This window comes from Xiphophorus hellerii, chromosome 22 (genome assembly GCF_003331165.1).
Source record: "Xiphophorus hellerii strain 12219 chromosome 22, Xiphophorus_hellerii-4.1, whole genome shotgun sequence".
Lineage (NCBI taxonomy): Eukaryota > Metazoa > Chordata > Actinopteri > Cyprinodontiformes > Poeciliidae > Xiphophorus > Xiphophorus hellerii.
In genome coordinates, this window is record NC_045693.1 from 1,441,198 (window position 1) to 1,460,251 (window position 19,054).

The window sequence follows — 19,054 nt, forward strand, 5'->3', positions numbered from 1 at the left end:
GAAACTCACTGAAGCCTAAAAGGACATCAGGAAACATTTCTGGAAGCTCAACCTGATTTAATCATCATCATTAAAATACAATCAATCTAAACTCTGATCAACACCTGGATACCTGTTCCATCCACACAGATGAAGCAGCGAAACACCAACAGCTGCTGCTGAAAACCTGCTGTGGCCTCATTGTAACATCCAGAAATACAAACATTAAAATGAGAAGCTGCATCACATCCAACAAAGAGTTCAACAAGAATCAAAGATTTGATCTCTGAGCTCAGACTCAAACCAGGGAGAGGCTTCCATCATCACACACCTCTGACTAACACCTCCAACCTCTCAGCACTTCCTCTACCAACAAACACCACCAGGAGGCGCTGTAAACATTTACAATGAGGCCAAGAAGAAGCAGCATCCTGAATGCAGCAGCTGCAGCAATGGGTTGTGAAAGAGTTTAAGGAGCAACAAGAACCAGCAGATCCAAGAGTCCAGAGAGTCTTCATCATTTCTCCTCTTCCTCCTCCATCAGTTCCTCCATACCTGAGAGTTTCCAGTCTCCACTTTGGATCCTTCAGTCCAGCCGACAGCAGCTTCAATCCTGAGTCTCCTGGATGATTGTAGCTCAGGTCCAACTCTCTCAGATGGGAGGGGTCAAAGGTCAGAGCTGAGGCCAGAGAAGCACAGCCTTCCTCTGAGATCAGACAACCTGACAATCTGCAGACACACAACAGAGGGAGAAGCTGAAGTCTGAACTGGACGTTATCATAAGGAAAATATATATTTACACATTTAAACAGATAATTCTTCACTAGTTTCTGTGGAAACTACAAACTGACACAATCTCAACCTTTAGTTTTCTTCAAACTGGAACTAAAATACCAAAGATGAACTGGTCCCAGTGGATCTACTGGTTCTGTGTTTAGGAAGCTTTAGCCTGATTTCACAGCTGACAGTCCAACAGGCTCGGTTCGTTGGGAACCAAATTACAACATTTGTTATAATCTCAACATTTGTTAAAATTCATTAGAAATATGACATTCTACAGACAAATGAAGCAACTGGTCCAGTTCTTTGTCATTTATTGACAGCAGCTGCAATGTGCAACAGCAAAGGTCATTTTATTTCTATAGCACATTTTCAGCAACAAGGCAAAACAAAGAGCTTTACAGGAATTAAAAGGAAATAGAAACAAAATAACAAACCAAAGGAAAAAGCAAAAGAAGAAAAATAATCTAATGTTGATCTAAAGTCTGTAAGCCAGGAGTTCAGGGTTGGTAGATAAGAATAAGTTTCCTCTGGTCAGCCTGTCCGACCCAACTCTCCAGTCGATTCAGTAATATGTCATGGTCAACACTGAGGTCCAACAGAACCAGCACTGTGGTTCTCCCACAGTCCGTATTTATATGGATGTCATTGAACACTTTGACTAGGCCAGTCTCTGTGCTGTGGTGAGACTGGAAACCAGACTGGAAGGAGTCAAAGCGGTTGGTTGTCATTAGAAAGCAAATATGAAAATAAAATTCAACATGTTGCTATTTTTTTTACTGTTAAAATATAACAGGTTTAATTCCCTTCAGTGTCAGTTTGATTCAGATTCAAACTCAGAATGATTTCTAGTAAGAACTTACATGTTAGTAAAATTTAAAAAATACTTTAAGCAGGAATAAAATTTTTTAGCTGTTGTTGTTTGATCCCTGATGCTGATAATAAAATTAACTTATAAGTATGGTACTTTGAGATTTTCAGTCTTAACTATTAACTTACATTTTTATTGACATTTTCATTTTTAAATGTTAATTTAATTTCATTTTTAAACCTGTTTCTGGGTCATGTATGTATCCAGGGCTGCAGCAGGAGGTCCTGAACAACGAAAACATGCAGAAAAATAAAACAACGTTTTATTCGTTGTTTTATAAAACATGATTATTGGTTTATTATTGGTTTATTATTATATTAAATTATTATTGGTTTATTATTAAACCAATAATCATGTTTAATGAGCCAGTTTTTACTTCCGGTTGATGGATTCCGAGGCTTTTCGATGTTACCGGATGTAGTTCGCACCTTTGTTTTCTAGTTTATCATTAATGAAATGTTTTGAGTTTATGTAGCACTGCGATGTTAATCTGGCGAGATAATATTCAGATTATTAAAGATTTCTCTGTTCTAAACAGAAACAGTGACTGTCAGCTTGGTTTTATTCTGAAAAGCCCAGCCGGAAGTGTGTTGGCAGCAGCGTCGTCAGCTTGCTGATGATGACATCATGGAGGTCCGTCTCTGTCTGCGACATGACTCCTTCAGCCGGAGACGCTCCGCCTAAACCCGCTTCAGTCGGTGAGAAGGAGCCGCTGGTTCTGGTTCCGGTCCGGTCCGGCGTTACTGGGTCACAGCGAGCTGCTGCCAGCCGGGGCAGAACAGACCGAGGACGGACTGACCTGTTGGAGCCGGAGAATTAAACCCAGATTAACCGGAACCATGCTGGCCCGGTTCGGCTGATGTTCTGTGAGTGAAGCTGCAGTTCGGATCAATCAGACCCAATTAGTCTCATTTTTCATTCATAATTAGCGCCATTCTGATCAGTTAATTTCTGTGCATCAATAACTGATTTAATTTGGTGCTAATCAGAGGAAACATCCAGGAATCATTAAATATTAAAATAACTGATCAATAAGAAGAGATCGATTTATTATCTCACCATTAATTATTATCCAACATGTTTTTCTTTATTTCATCCTAATTTATTTCTGTCTTTAGTTCATGTTGATCTGGTTTAATCTCTGGAAACCTTCAGGTTTGTCTGCATGGTGGTGGCTCATCATGCTGCGGGCCTGGGCTCTGATTCAGGTTCTGAACAGAAACTCAGTGTGAACAGAGAGATTCTTTCCTGAAAGAACTACTGTAGTTTAAAGTTCTGATCCATTTGTTCACCAGAACTCATTAAGGTCTCGGCCCACAGCATCACTCCGCCCTCAGGTCTTTTCTAACTCCAGGAATGAAAACGTTCTGCGCTGAATGTACAGATTCTTGGCAAAGATTGATCTGATTCTCTGAACAGAGTCCTGATCCTGAACAGGTTCCTGAATCAGTTCAGATTTCTGATTCTAGTTAGTTAACATTTCTAAACAGATTCCTGAATCTGATCAAATTCAGGAATCTGAACGTCTAGACTTTTGATTCCTGATCCGTTACTGAACAGATTCCTCATTCACTGAACAGATTCCTCATTCACTGAACAGATTCAGTCGGGGATTAAACTAATCCGACCTTGGTGAACCGACCCTGATGCAACACTTTGTGTGAATTGGATCTGATCTTAGAATCGGTACCGGCCAAAACCAGAACCAGCAGGTCAGGTTCTTTAAGGAGGTCGGATGGAGAACTGCAGCCGGTTTAGTTCCAACCAGAACCAGAACTGCTGTTAGATTTACTGCTTGAAACAAACGATGCAGCGATAAATCAGTAGATGTTTTTAATTTTGTGTAATTCAGGAGTAAACGTTCTTATTCCCTAATCTTAATCTCGGTTAAGAAAGGTCTGGAAATCGCTCCACGTTTCCAACTCAGTGAGTTTTCCTGATTCTGATTTTGCAGATGTATTAAAAATTCAATAAAATAAAAAGAGTCAGTGATCAGCCAGAAAATGGCATCAGCTCCTCTAATTCTAACCAGAGTCAGTCAGGTCATCCTTAAAAAGCCTTAAAATGTCTTTAGATATGCAAGTTGGCCTTAAATACGTGAATCAGGTCTTAAATTGAATCGTGTCAGGACTGTTTTTATCTGGTGTGGAGTTTTTCTGTTGAAGACTTTTCTGTCAGGCAGTTTGAGTCACTCTGACATTTTCATCCGGTTCTGTAACTCAGTAAGTAGCTGCTAATGTACCTTTGCTAGCCCGCTAGCTTAATTTGCATCTATCATAAGTGCAAATTCATCCAAAGTTTGATGGATGATGTTAATTTTTGCCACTGACTCACTTCTGTTCCCAACCTATAAAAGGATCCTCCATCATCCCTAATAGTTACACTTTATTTGGTCTTAAATTTCATTATAAAGGTCTTAAATAAAGGCTACTTTAGACTTTTATCCAGGCTTCCTCAGTGTAGCAGGTAGAGGATGAAGGTCGGGTTGCACCTGTTTGGCTCAGTTTCTGTCATTATTGAGATGAGCAGAAAACTTCAGTCCCTAATGAACCTTCAGCTGTCAAAGGGAGGAAGTTGAACGTTCGGTATGAAACGTGACGGTACCAACAGGTTCTCTTCCTGTTCTTCAGGAGTGGAGAGATGCAGCAGAAGTTGTGCTCCAGAGGTTCTGGCTCCTTCCTGTTGGAGAGGAACGGCCAGGCCTGCGGCGCCCTCCCGGACTCCGTCACTTCCTGTGAGCTCCCGTTCCGATGCCCCCGATGCGGCGAGCAGCAGCGGTTCCGCAGCCTGGCCTCGCTGCGGGCCCACCTGGAGTACCGCCACTCCTACCGCTCTCCGGACGTGGTGTCTGGAGACTTCAGCATCACGGGGTCGCACCCCGACCCGCTGGCGGCCGCCATCGCCTGGCAGGACGCCAGCCTCCCGGCCCGCAGGGGGCAGCACGGCGCCGCGCGGCCGCCTCACGTCCGCTCCCTCAGCGACAGCAGAGACAGCGGCTACCTGCACTCCTACGGCGCGGTGAGGAGGCGCACCCAGAGCGTCGGCGTGGGGACGCAGGAGGAAGAGGTGGATGATGAAGATACAGGAGAGGAAGAGGAGGATGGAGAGGAAGCAGAAGAGACCAGAGACGAGTCGGAAGTCAAACATTCAGACTCAGGACGCCTTCGTCATCTCCGGTTCCCTCCGGCGTCCCCGGACCCGGACCTGAACCCGAACCTGGACCTGGTTGGTGAGTTTCTCCTCCAGCGCGTCTCCTCGTCCACCAGCAGGAAGTTAACGTCTCTTCTTCGCCGTCTCCACCAGCGCAGAGCTCCTACTGCGGCCGGGAGACGGCGGCGGCCTCGGCGGCGGTGCGGCGGCGGCTGGCCAGCATCCTGCGGGCCGCCGACGGCACCATGCAACGGCGCCTGGCCAAGGTCAGCACGGAGCTGGCCCGGACCGACACCGAGCTGCTGTGTGAGCGCGCCCACTCGCAGCACCTGGCCCAGGAGCGGCAGCAGGTGGCGGAGCGGGAGCGCTCGCTCAGCCGGCAGGTGGACGTGGCCGTCATGGTGATCGCCGCCCTGAGGGAGCAGCTCAACGCCTCCGAGAGCGAGCTGGAGCGCCGGGAGAGGTAGGGACCGGCCGGGTCCGACCGGAGCGGGTCACAGCGACCGGCCTCCGGGTTGACCTCCTGCTGGTTTCCTCCAGGGAGGTTCTGACCATCCAGAGGTTCCTGGAGGCCGCGGCCCGCCAGGAGACCAGCGGGAAAGTCCGGATCCAGCGCTTCATCGAGAACCTGCTGGGTCGGATCGCGCTGGCGGAGAGGCTGGTGGAGTATTACCAGGTGAACGGCGGGCAGGCGCAGGGCGAGCGCCACAAGGTACAGCAGCACCCCCTGGTGGAGGGGCGACTCTGGCTTGATTTCAGATCAGTTTTGTTTCTGTCCTTTAGTTTTTCTGATTCTTTATTTGTAGTTTTTCTTTCCCTCTCTTGTCCTCAGCAGCAGCCTGACGACGGCCGACACAGAATCACTAAAAGCAGGTCAGCGTTTCGTTTCTGCGTTCAGCTTTCAGGCCAAAACAATCGAATGAAGAACCTCGGATCAGCAGAACCTGAAGGACGGATCAGATCCGTTTTAATCTGGAGAAACATAAACTAAACACTTTCCTCCTCTGGACCCAGACCATGATGGAGCCACCGCCGTGCCTCATGGTTGGGTCAGTTGGTTCTGCTGGTTCCTGGTCGGTGGGAGGTTCTGGATCGTCTCCTGACCCAGTAACCGTCTCTGATTTTTCCAGGTCCGCCGGGGATCAGCTGTTCTCCGGTCTCCATGACAACAGGACGTCCTGCCGGTTCGGCGGCGGGCCGCCGGGCTCCAAAGCGGGTCCGGACCGGGACCGGGAGCGCCAGGAACGCCTGGCCCAGTCCTCCAGGCTGTTCTGCCGGCCGGAGCACAGAGACGACATCTGGAACCAGCAGCGGCGCCGGTCCACCGGGTACGAGGCCTAGAACTGTGGAGACTGCCCAGACAGACGGGCCTGAACAGAACCTCAGCAGAACCGGCTTCCCTCGGTTCCTGTGGGCGCTGAATCGAATTCTGCTGGTACCTTTTAGTTCTGGATGTTTGTCTGCTGAGGTGAAGTGGACCAGAAAACAACCCGGTTCTGATTGTTAGCAGAACCAACAGAAGTACCAACCGGACCAGGCTAAATGTACCAGCTGTGTTCGGTTCCGGATCAAACCTCTGCAGGGCGGTTCTGGTTCTTCATACATCAGCACAAACCGATCGGGTCAGAACCAAAGTATTTATTAATCAGAAACTCTCCATGTCCTCGGGTTGAACCTTTTCATTCTGACCCGGTTCTGCAGAACCTCCAGGAGTTCTGCATGCAGGCAGCAGAACTTCCTGGTGGATTTCTCTGGGCTCGGTTGCTTTTTCTGTCCGGTTTTCCAGACGACGGATTCAACAGTTTCCAGGTTCTGATCCAGGTTCTGATCCAGGTTCTGATCCAGGTTCTTCTGGACCTTAAAGATGTGAATCAACATCCTGAGCAAATATTTTCTGTCCAACAACAGATGTTGACCCGGTCCTCATCACAGCGTTGGTGTTCAGCTGGTTCTGATGGTCCGATTGTAACCACCGTGTGAAAAATGGGTTTAAATGATCTAGAACCCAACAGAACCGGAAGAGAAGGTTTGTGTTCTGAACCAGCCGATCCTGATTGGTGGAAAATGTTCCGGATGTTTCCTTCATTCAGGTTCTGGTTCTGATTTATTAAATGTTCTGTAAATAAAACGACTCAATAAGCTGGAAGACGACGGACAAAAACACCGAATCCTGACAAGTTTCCCTCCGTTTTCTCTCCTCCTGTTGCAGTGGAGTCAGCAGGTGGACGGGTCACCTGGACGGGTCACCTGACCGGTCACCTGGACGGGTCACCTGGACGGGTCACCTGACCGGTCACCTGACCGGTCACCTGGACGGGTCACCTGGACCGGTCACCTGGACGGGTCACCTGGACGGGTCACCTGACCGGTCACCTGGACGGGTCACCTGGACCGGTCACCTGACCGGTCACCTGGACGGGTCACCTGACCGGTCACCTGACCGGTCACCTGGACGGGTCACCTGACCGGTCACCTGGACGGGCCACCTGGACCGGTCACCTGGACGGGTCACCTGACCGGTCACCTGACGTTTCTGCCTCGTAATCAATTTAAATTTTTAATTTTCTCATTAATTTACAACTTTTTACACCAGTTTTTATTTCTTGTAAATATGTGAAGCTAATTTATAAATTTCAGATTTTTTGGTGTAAATTTTCTTCGATCTAAAATCGCCCTGATGCTTGGCCAGACGCTCGTCCTGACGGTGGTTTAGTGGTTGCCATGGTAACCCCTGACCTCTGACCTGTCCTGTAATGGAGGTTTTAGTTTTTCTAGAACGCTGTTGAATGTTTGGTGGAAGGTAGAAACCCGTCGTGTCCAGCCTCCGTGGTAAAGCATGCTGTAGCTGCTGGTGTCTCTATATCCTGCTGTGTGTTTTCTAGCAGACTAACTTTATTTTGGCGGTCTGAGCAGGAAGTTGCACTTTGCTGGTTGTTTTCACGCCAGGAGATGAATGTAGCCGACAGTCAGCTCCCCAAACGGGTCGCTGACCGGGTCTGTTCTGAGAGGCCGCTGGGTTTCCATGTTGTGTTCATGTCGCGTGTTCTTCCCTCGGCCCGGTTCGGTCCGTTTGGACCCGGCTGGGAGGAGTAATCTCTAGTTTGGTGCCTTCGCTCCAGAACTCTGTAGTCTGTGAAACACTGTGAGGAGCTGCAGTCTCTGTCCTGTCATGATGTTCGATGGATTAAAGAACAAACATGAGACCAAACTGACCGCCTGGTTCTGAGTCATTCGGGTTTCTGCAGGTTCTAAAAGGTTCTGGTCATTTTAGTTGAACATGTTGGTCTAAATATGTTGTAATTTCCTCTCAGTATTGTCAACATGAGGCTGAAGCTGAGCAGTCGTTCAGCACGACGCCGTTATTTCCCCTACCCTACCCTACCCTACCCCCTAACCCCTAACCCCTAACCCGTTTCACTACATTTCTAATCCATCAGGTGTCTGATGAGCTTTCAGTCATAAACTGAGCTCTGATCATTTCCCCTCTAACACTTTAAATTGAAATTAAAGCAGAATTTAAACTTTAATTCTTTCTTAACCTTTTCTTCAAGGTGCAAATGCAGTCCACTCATAATCTGAAGATGCGTTTTGATCTGTTTTCATATTGGATCATTTAATGATCTTTGGCTGCAATTATTGCAGCTTTTAACTTATTTTATTTAGTAAAGTCTTTTTTTCCCAACAAGTTGCCTCTCAGCTTGTTTTTATAGAAAGTACTACTAGTCTGGTTTTTACTGCAGATTTTATATGAAGACTGACAAACAGGGTCTTCATATAACTTAGCTAATGTAGCAATGGCTAAGCTAACTATTGCTAAGTCAGCTAATCTGTAATAAATAATAAACTGGGTTGAACAGCATTTTATTATGATTAATTTGTGTTTAATTGGCTCTGAATGTTAGCCCTTTTTTACAATTGGATGACAAACTGGACTTTTTCCCGCCATTTATAAAGTTTTGTGCTCACATTTATTGTTTTTGTTATATTTAGGTAAACTGAATAATTTGTACCACAGTTTGTTTCCCTCTGGTTCTCCTAATCCTCATCACCTCTGGTGATTTCTACACTTTCATCCATTTATGGACGAACTTATCGCTGTTTTGACTGGACGGAGCATGCGCAGTCAGAGCTAGCATACGTCATTTACCCAGAATGCAATGCAGCGTAAGCAACATTTCAACGTCCGTGTGACAATATTTTATTAACATTTAGAAAAACTAACCTGCAGTATCATTGCTGTATTGTTTCTACATTTAAAATAAGTTTTTCCTCAAATAAAGTCTATTGTTACAACTAACCATGGACTCAGACAAATAGAAAAACTCCTTTAAAATGGGCGGAGCCAATAGGATGGCGCAAAAAATCACAAAATGATCTATAAACATAATTTAAAATTAAATTAATAATTTAAAATACCCTGTTTTTCTTAATAATGTGCGCCTAAATATAATTTATTTTCACATTTCCACCTGTTAACCTTCCTCCAACAGACAGTTCACTTCCGGGTCGCCCCGTGTGAAGCTAACTAATCGTTAAGGAAAAAAATAATAAGCATTTGGCCTATCAGCTGAATAAAATATCTTCGGGGCTTGCCATACTAGATGCCGGAAGGTTTTGCGTTGCCATGGTGATAATTTTGACCAGAGCTCAGACCGAATCCTCCATCTTGAATGAGAAGCGGAGGATTTTCCAGATGTTCGGTAAGTTTCAGCTTCTCTTAGTTTTATCTTTCATTTTCACCGGTTCTGTTCTTCAGCTGCTGTCATTTGGTCTTTACTAATAATCAGTTATGAACGTTGTGCTAACGTTGCTCTGGTTAGCATGACGCTAATGCTGCCATGGATAAACTTTAATATTTCTCTTTTTTAATGGTTAATTCCAGAAGTTATTGCGATAAACAATAATAATGTTGTTTCGAGTCCATTTTCCAGTAATATAAAGGTAATGAAATAATAATGCAGCAACACATTCTCAAATATCCATAAGCTTTAAACTTTAATGAACATTTAACACTGGAAGACATTTTAAATATCCGAAACAATAGAAACAACAAATAAAATGAATGATGAAGTTTTAACTAAATAAAGTTTAGTTAAAACACCAAACTGAAGAAAGAGAGAAAAATGATAAAACATGCAAATGATTCATCGTGTGATTAAATGATTTATTGCATCAATTATAACAAACTGTCACAACATTTTAACAAATATGTAGAAAAACTTTGTTTTGTTTTTAAAAAATAAAAGTTACATGCTGCAGCTTTAACAACCAATTTAGAGAGTTTATCAGCCAAAAGTTGATTTGTAGTTTAGCTGCCAGTGTTTCAGAGCATCAAGAGCAGGGGTGGGCACTCCTGGTCCTCGAGGGCCGGTGTCCTGCAACTTTTAGATGCATCTCTACTTCAACACACCTGAGTCAAATAATGAGGTCATTAGCAGGACTCTGGAGAACTTGACTGTTCTTAGGAGGTGATTCAGCTGTTGGATTCAGGTGTGTTGGACCAGGGAGACGTCTAAGAGTTGCAGGATACCGGCCCTCGAGGACCAGGATTGCCCACCCCTGATCAAGAGGAATCTGAAGGAATGAGCAGACAGACACTAGGTGGCGCTAGAGGACCTGCCCTCTGCTATTGTTTCATGTTTGTAATAAATCTGAGTCCTGAAGCGTCCGGCGGCTCCATGGCAGCTCAGAGTCCTGATCTGATTCAGGTCTGATGAATCAGATCTCAGCTCCAGACCTTTAAGCTTTACACCAGTTATTTATTTTACTTTTAGGTTTTATTTATTCTGGGTTTACCGAAGTGAAGCACCGATCAACCGTCTGATTTCTGAGTATCGGCTGCAGAAAAACAGCTGAATTTATGTAAACACAGACATAAATTATTTTTATAACTCTGCATCAGTGCAGAGAAATTCAGCAGCAGCTTCAGAACCATCAGTTCAGCAGCTACCTGAAATAAACTGCAACAAACATTCAGTGGTTCAGAAAGTTTCATTAGGAATTTTAAATATGATGTCAAATAATCCGATTTCTTTGTTTTATCAGCAGTGATACAGACGCCAACATCAGAACCTGAGAGTCTGAAAACCTTCCAGGTCGGAACCACAGAGACCAGCAGCGGCTCTGAGCGGAGAACTGTTCCTTTAAGAGCCGAGGAGGAGGAGAACCGGACCGGGTCGGTACCGGACCGGGTCGGTACCAGGCGGCTGCAGAGAGCCGGTGCAGCTGGTCCCGGGTCGTCTCGCCTCCAGGATGTCTGCGGGAAGCGGCTTGGAGTCGGTGGACTTTGAGATCTTCGGCCATGTTCAGGGTCTGTTTGCTCCTCTTCCTCTGCCAAGGAAAACGATCCTGCTGCTTAAATTAGACCAGCAGTCGGGTCGGGCTTTATTTATATCCTGGTTCTGGTTCTGGTTCTGAACGGACTCTGTTTCTGTTTTCCAGGTGTCTGCTTCAGAATGGTGAGTCTGATGCTGGAAAACATTTTATTGTTCTGATCCAGAGACCAAACCGTGAGGATGGAGCCGATCAATATCACAATTATTACTTATGAATTGATAGAAAGGAACCAAAGTGTCACCATCTGAGTTCTTACTTCAAGTTTTTCTATGTTTTCATCAGTAATGAAGATTTTTTCTGGGTTTTTTTACCCACATAAATGAGTTTATAAACAAAACTCCATTTTGTTTTTTACCTCCATGATTAAAACTCAGATCTAGATCAGAAAAACGTGACGAACCGTTTTGAGTAAATATCATATAAATAAAACAGTGAATATCCTGAGAGCCGCCGCTGCTGCTTCTCTCTGACTCTGGACTTTAACCAGCAGCTCCTCATGTTGGAGTTTCATGTTTTCATTTCAATGAGTGAAACGTTTCCTGTCCTGCAGTACACAGAGAAGGAGGGTCTGCGTCTGGGCCTGGTGGGCTGGGTGAAGAACACCGCCGCCGGGACGGTGGTGGGACAGGTGCAGGGACCGGCCGCCATGGTGGAGGAGATGTGAGACACACACACTGAGACACACACACTGAGACACACACACTGAGACACACACACTGACCCAGAGGAGGGCAGAGTATCCAAATATTTCACTCTAATCTAGTTAGATCAGGGTCTCAAACTCCAGGCCTCCAGTCGTTGTCCTGCAGGTTTTAGATGAGCCTCAGGTACAAAATGCTGGAATGAAACGGCTTCATTCCCTCCATGTGTGGATCAGTTTTCCAGAATCTTAGTTACATAATTATTCTGTTCAGGTTCTGCAGCAGAGGCTCATCTAAAGGCTGCAGGGCAGCGAACCTCCAGGACTGGAGTTTGACATCTGAGTCAAAGTATCAAACTTCAAATTTTACTCAAGTAAAAGTAAAAAATATTTTGCAAAAAGTCTAAAGTTCTGAGTAACTGATCAAACATTTAATATTTAAATTTACATCATCAGATGGACCAAAATATTAAATTAAATGGGAATTTTGGTATTTTAATGACAATAATTCATAAAAGTAACAAAATCATGCAAAAAAAAAAATCCAAATCAGTTTCTTTCATTATAAAATCTCTGAAACTTTAACAGAAACTGCAGCTGTGTTTCTGTTTGGTGGATTTCTGGTTAAATCATGTTTGTTTTTCATTCAGTGGGAAGAAAAAAATACTTTAGAATAAAATTACTCCAGTAAAAGTAAAAAGTGTAGAGTAGTAAAAATACTATTAAAAGTGCATTTAAAAGAAAATAATAGTGAAGTAAATGTAATTTAGTAAATGTAATAACTCTGAGTGAAACACGCTGGACCAGGGTGGACCAGGGTGGACCAGGGGACCAGGGTGGACCAGGGGTCCAGGGTGGACCAGGGTTGCTGTCCTGCAGGTTTTAGATGAGCCACAGATACAAACCCTGGAATGAAACGGCTTCATTTGCTCCTCCTGGTGCAGATCGGTTCTCCAGAACCTTAATGACCTGATTATTCTGCTCAGGTGGTTCAGCAGAGGCTCATCTAAAGGCTGCAGGGCAGCGAACCTCCAGTCCTGGAGGCGCTGGAGAAACCGTAGAGATGTCGGATCGTTTCCAGCCACTAGATGGCGCTGTTTGCCTTCACACAGAGCGACTGTGTCCCTTTAACCCTCTGGGGTCCAGGTCGTTTTTGACCAATTTGGATTTTACCCTAATAGAAACTATTATATTATATATAATATTGCCTTATGTGGTATCATTTTTTTCAGGACAATCTGAACTTTTTGAATTTACACTTAGTTTTTACTTTTGGACATACTGTGGCTGCAGTTTGGACCTTGAGTCACAGAAAAACAAAATCCGATTTGAAAAAAATGAAAATGTTTTCACTGTGAATCTGCCAAATATTCACAAAAAGGGGGAGTGGCTCTGCCTCACCCTGTAGTGATCGACTCCTTGCAGCTGCGCAGCGCCGCCATTCCCCTACTGGATCTGTGAGTAGCTGCCAGGATCTCATCGATCTCTCAGTCTCTGATACTCTTTGTCAGTTGCTAATCAGAAAGATCGATCCGCCATCGTCATCATGGCAATCCTCACTGCGCCCAGACTGCGGCTGCCGGTTTCCCCGCTTCTTCTTCCGGCACAAAACAGCGCCGCTGCCTGCTGCGCGTTCATTCTTCACATAATCCTTTATATACAGAACAGAAACCACTGAGATAAAAACAAATTAGGAAGTGGATGCCACCGACCCGATATCCAAACTTCGCATCAACTTCGCCATCTCACTGCTTTTCCGCTTCTCTTTCACCGTAACTTGAGCAACTTTACTTCGTTTCTTAGCAACAAAATACAGCCCATAATTATTTGTTGAAGATGTGAGATTTCCAATAACAAAGGGATCTAATGTTGCGTTTCGTTTTTTGCGTTTGAAGCTCATTTCCTGTCACATTTCCAGAAAAGCCTGTTTTTAACATTTCTGACATTCAGCAAAATATGGTTTACTTATTTTAGCATAACTCCGGTTTTACGTGGCCTATTAACACAATTTAAAAGCTGGTGTGTAGTTTAAAATGTGCACTTTAAGCACAAGTTGAAGGTGAGACTGGGGGAGGCGGAGTCTTGCTGCTACGTCGCCGCAAACCAGACCTGTAAAAAAGAGGCGTCCATGGACTCCATCAGCTTCCTGATGAACTGATTCAGTTTGTTCAGCTTTAAATGTGACTTTATGATGTTTTCTGTTTCATAACTGCTGATGATTATATGAGCAGGTTTCATCGTTTTAAAGCATTTATATTATTACACTGCAAAAAATCAAAATCTTACCGAGTATTTTTGGTTGAGTTTCTGATGCAAAAATCTTCTTACACTTTAAATGAGACAAAATTAACTCAGGTAAGTTTTCAACCAGACACCGGAGTTTGTTTTAAGTAAATAACTCATTAATATTGATTTTAATAATTCCTCTGGCAGATTATTTTGTTTGACATTTTCTGATGAATCACCAACAGGAAGTCAGGTTTCCTGTTTATAGATGAAAACTATATTAAAAACATCCAGGTGGATAATTTTCATATTTCTTTATAAAACAAACTGAGGATCTGATTTACTAATAAAAACATTAAAACCAGTAAACTGCTGATCGGACCTCCGTACTGAAAACGGTTCAATTATCTGTAAACTTTAACACATAACAGCAGATTCTGGCGTTTCCATGGTAACCTCTTTAGTTCATGGTTAAACCGACAGGAAGCAGCAAACTCCTCCTTCCTGTCAGTTGCACTTTCACCACGACCTCACTTCCTGTCAGGCCTGGGAACAGGAAACGCATCAGGATACGAGACGCTGCTGGGAGGCTTAAAGTTTTACCTCAGGAAAAACTAGAGCAGGTGGTGGCAGAGTCATGCTGAGGGAACCAGGAGGATGGATGGAAACTGGGAGAAAAAGTAAAAGGCTGCAGCAGTGGAGAAAATATCAGCAATAATGAAGAAAAACCAGAAATTATTTCTAATAAAACATCCAGAAATAAAAATATGAATCTGATCTGAAGGGGAGAAAATCAGGCAGAATAAAAACTGCAGCTGGATTAACAGCAAACCGGATCAGGAAACTCAGATGAGCTGGGCTTTCAAAGTAAAAGCTCAAAGTCAGAAACAAACCAAATCAATGATCTGACATCAGTTTTTATTGTTTTACTGTTTAAACTTAATAATAAAGTTTCCTACCAACATGGCGGCTTCACTGTCTGTCCATAGAAACATTCAGTTTTATTGTCTCTGTTGTTTAAAACAGAAAAACTGAAAATTTCCTCAACCAGAAACGAGAAGCAAAACGATCTGATGAGCTAAAACGTTTCTCACGTCTTTCTGCTTCCTGTGGTTTCATATTTTAGTTTTCAATATAAATAAAGGAACTACAGTTTTATTAGAGTCTCTAGTTGGTTTTTTCCTGATCAGTTTCAGATTTACGGCTTTTCTTCTGTCCAGAGACGTTTTCTGTGCGTGAGCGTCGGACGGATCGGCTGGCAGCAGATTATAATCCAGCGGATTAATTTCTGAGCTGTGGGTCAGATAGTGGGACGAGTTTCTGCCTCTGCTGACCCAGATCTGCTCTAATCTGCAGCAAGCCTCCCGTTCTCAGGGTTTTATTTCCCATCATGCCCCTCTGCAGCCACACCAACCTTTGACTAGGCCCAAACATTCCTGCTCTCTTCGTCTTAATCTGCAGCGGCTCGTTACGTTAATCTGCCGTTTGATTCATTAGTTCATATTTAAATCTTCATTTCTCTTCATATTCGTCGCTTTTTCTAGAAACAGTTTGAGCTGAAAGACGACCTCAGAAAACAGATTAAATTTACCCATAATTCCCTGCAGCGCTGGGTTTGAATAATCAGGATTTATGCCAGTTAATCTGAGCCTGGAGGAACTTCAGTAATTAGTATTATTTTAATCTTATTTTATAAAATAAAACGTTTTTTGTGTCGTCATTAAGATCAGAGAAAAAAAAAGACAGAATGTGTTAAAATTAACTTCTTACAGTAAAATAAAACCTGATTGGTTTGGTTCTGGTTCTGGTTCTGTTGGACCTTTATTATCCGTCTGTTCAGGATCAGAACCTCTTCAGTTTGACTCTTTAGATTTTATTTATCTCATGTTTGGATCCGGTCTGTAAAGTTCATTATTGTGACCTTTGACCTCTGAGTCTGAGCATCGTTGAACTTTAAAGAACTAAATGTGAAACTAATTACAATAAAATCCTTTATTGTGAAATTCAACAAGCAACAATTTAAAGAAATAAATGATTGTAGATCTGGAAAAACAGAGTCTGAGAGCAGAAACCTGGTTCTGGTTCTGGTTCTGGTCCAGAAACATGTTTCTGGTTCTGGTCATTTTTTTTTCTACATTTTTTTTAGAAAAAGTTTTTATTTTATTGTGAGAAACGGAGACGAGACGTTTGGGTTTGGATCCAAACTGGAGGCAGAAAACAAGAAACTTTAATGATGAAACTTTTTATTTCCTCCAAGTTTGGACCAAAACTTTGTCCTGAGAAAATGATTCAGAGCTACAAACCGTAGCAACCCAGAACCCGGTTCTGATCCGCTTTAGGTTTCAGTCACAGATTATTCTGGTCTGGTTCCTCTGCTGGACCTGAAGCTTAGTTCTGGATTATTATCTGGTCCTGGTCCTGGTTCTGGTCCTGGTTCTGGTTCTGGTCCAATGTGAGTGAACTGATCTGAACTGTCTCCTCCTGCAGGAAGTTCTGGCTCAGTAAAGAAGGAAGCCCGTCCAGTCGGATCACCAGGGCCCAGTTCACCAACCAGAAACCCATCGACAAGCTGGAGTTCTCCGGGTTCAAGACCCGTTTCTGACCCGGTTCTGACCCGTGGACCGGTTCTCCTCCTGCCTCTGGGACTGCTGGGAACGTTGGACCGACTCCAGCTGAGATCGGATCGGGCGGTTCTGTAGTTTAACGGTTCTGATCCGCGGCTGAAGTTTTTTCTGTTTCTGTCCAGAAAAAAACTCAAATATTTGAGAAAAACGAGGAAAAAATTCAAACCATCAGGAGCCGAAATCAGTCGTCATGGTTACTTAACCTAGCGAAACCAGAACCAGGACCGGGACCGGGACCAGAACAGAACCGACTCAGACTCACGCCTGCAGTTTCATCAGTTTATTGAAAGAATCTGATTTGTAAATGTTTTTTTGCCTGATTTTATTTTCTGTTATTAATATAAATTATTGTCATTTTGGTCGTTAAAATTTCCATTAAACTTTATATTTTGTTCCGTCTGATGATGTCATTTTTAAACATTAAATGATTGATAATTTGATCAGTTACTCAGTAATTCAGGAGACGTTTAACCAAATACTTTATACTTTTACTTGAGTAAAAATATGTTGAAGTATTGATACTTTAACTACAGTATAATATAATAAAAGTATTGATACTCTTAACTGTAGAATCATATTTGATCCCAGTTCAGTAAAAACCAGTTACATCAGAATCATCCATGGTTTTAACTCTCAGCCTCCCAGCAGGTCCCGCTGCGGCCGCCATTTTGGCTCCAGCCGCCATCTTGGCTCCAGCTCAGCAGCGGAGACGCTGTTGCGTCACAGCAGATCACCTGATCGAGGGTCTGCCATGTGATCCGGTTCGATCCCGGCTGGAGGATCCAGTCGGGTCGGAGCTGAAACCAGGAATTATTAACTGATTTAATCTGAGCGGGACTCGGATTACAGAGGAGCGGCTGGAGGCGGCAGCGCGGTCGCCATGGCAACCAGCATGCAGCCATTGCTCAATGAGGAGCAGAGAATGGGAGGTGATGGAGCCCGGTTCTGGTTCTGGTTCTGCTGCTTGCTTCCAGTTCGGTTTGAATAAACCCAGTTCAGCCAATAAGCTTCGTGTTTATAAGTTTTATTATTGTTTTATTGAGTCATAAGCTTCGTGTTTTTATTGCTGCTGTTTCACTTTAACCTGAAACTTTGGACTCAAAACATTTAACTTTGTTTCCATGAATGTTCGCTATAATTTTACTGATAATTAGAGCCTAAAACTGTTTTTATTAGATTAGTTTATAAAGTTTCTGCAGCTGAAACTGAGTCTAATCAAATATTTTCACATAAAAAATAAAAACAAATCAAGTTTTGATTTGTTTTTATTTTCCAGCAGCAGCGTTTGTAAAGCTACTCCTAGACGAACATGTTGAGTCACAATTATTGTATTTAAGTTGAATCTGTTGCATCATTTTATCCATTTAATTGATTAGTTTTATAATTAAGTCGATACTTTTTTCTTTTTTTACTTTGTATTGCCATTAGTGTATAATGGCAATACAAAGTTCATCGTTCATCTGCAGAACGATGAGAACGTTCTGCAGATGAACGTTCTCATCTGCAGAACGTTCTCCAGATGAGAACGTTCTGCAGGGCCGTTTGCACCAGGATCTGGGCCCCGGGCTGCAGCCAGTTTGGTGCCCTGACCCAGACAGAAACATCCATTTACTCATTTAAATCACAGGTAGTCCTGATGCATGATGGGTAGCAAAGAACTCCATGTTGTTCCAAAGAAATCAACTGTAACTGTATCTATATTTTAAATGTGTTGTAAAATTTGTTTATATCCATAAAATTCAGTATATGAGTTTTAAATAAAGCATTAAAAAAAAAGAAAAGATTTCTGTCCCCTCCAAACATGGCGCCCTGGGCTGCCGCCCCAGGAAAGACTTTCTGAACTGCAGGGCGGCCATGTTGGATCCTTCAATTATTTACTGATTTATGTTTTCAAGACGTTTAGATAAAATCATAAATCTGAGCCGACTGGAAAGATTTCCAGCTTTTCCACTCAGCTGTGACCCGAACAGGCAGCTTGTGACGGCGCCCCCTGCTGGTTGGGAGGTTCTATGACAGGTTCTGGTCTAAATGTTCAGACCAGAACCTGTTGGTCCAGATCCCCCTCCCCCACACGCTGCTGAAGGTGCAGTCGGCTCTTCATCCCTCTGGAGAATCTTCCTCCTCCTCCTCTTCCTCTCTCAGCAACCGTGTTTGGCATCCCATAGTGGTCGCCGTGGAAACGCTGCTCAGTCAGTTTGTTAGAGAAACAGAAGAAGAAAAGACTCGTCTCTCTGGCCCACACACAGGCTGGTTCTGGTCCTGGTTCTATTTAATGGGAACGGGTCAGTTTTTCTCATAACAAGACTTTAAAGCCAAGATGAGACACTGGACCGGATCTGGACATAAACAATAATCAACAATAATAAACAATATTTTATATTAAAGTCATTTCAGAGATAAAAAACAAACTTTAATCCAAAAACCTCCAAAAGTTCAGTTTTGGTCATT

The 19,054-nt window shown here is 43.5% G+C and overlaps 2 protein-coding genes across 3 annotated transcripts; both read left to right on the top strand.

The window, feature by feature from the left end:
- Nucleotides 1-2,503: 2,503 nt before the first annotated feature.
- On the top strand, nt 2,504-7,988 carry LOC116713377 (protein ZNF365-like). The gene is made up of 6 exons (XM_032553519.1): nt 2,504-3,556; nt 4,261-4,859; nt 4,934-5,243; nt 5,321-5,492; nt 5,613-5,653; nt 5,911-7,988. Exons 2-6 carry the CDS (start codon nt 4,271-4,273, stop codon nt 6,119-6,121), a joined length of 1,323 nt encoding a protein of 440 aa, XP_032409410.1. The 5' UTR covers nt 2,504-3,556; nt 4,261-4,270; the 3' UTR covers nt 6,122-7,988.
- A 1,408-nt stretch (nt 7,989-9,396) lies between these two features.
- On the top strand, nt 9,397-17,612 carry LOC116712609 (acylphosphatase-2-like). Of its 2 annotated transcripts, none has more exons than XM_032552415.1 (5): nt 9,397-9,480; nt 10,826-11,090; nt 11,222-11,238; nt 11,667-11,776; nt 17,255-17,612. In XM_032552415.1, exons 2-5 carry the CDS (start codon nt 11,033-11,035, stop codon nt 17,361-17,363), a joined length of 294 nt encoding a protein of 97 aa, XP_032408306.1. In that variant the 5' UTR covers nt 9,397-9,480; nt 10,826-11,032; the 3' UTR covers nt 17,364-17,612. The 2 variants fall into 2 exon arrangements, with proteins under 2 accessions (XP_032408306.1, XP_032408305.1); XM_032552414.1 differs by lacking the exon at nt 17,255-17,612 and adding an exon at nt 16,470-16,998 and having other exon boundaries at nt 9,405-9,480.
- The last annotated feature ends 1,442 nt before the right edge of the window (nt 17,613-19,054 follow it).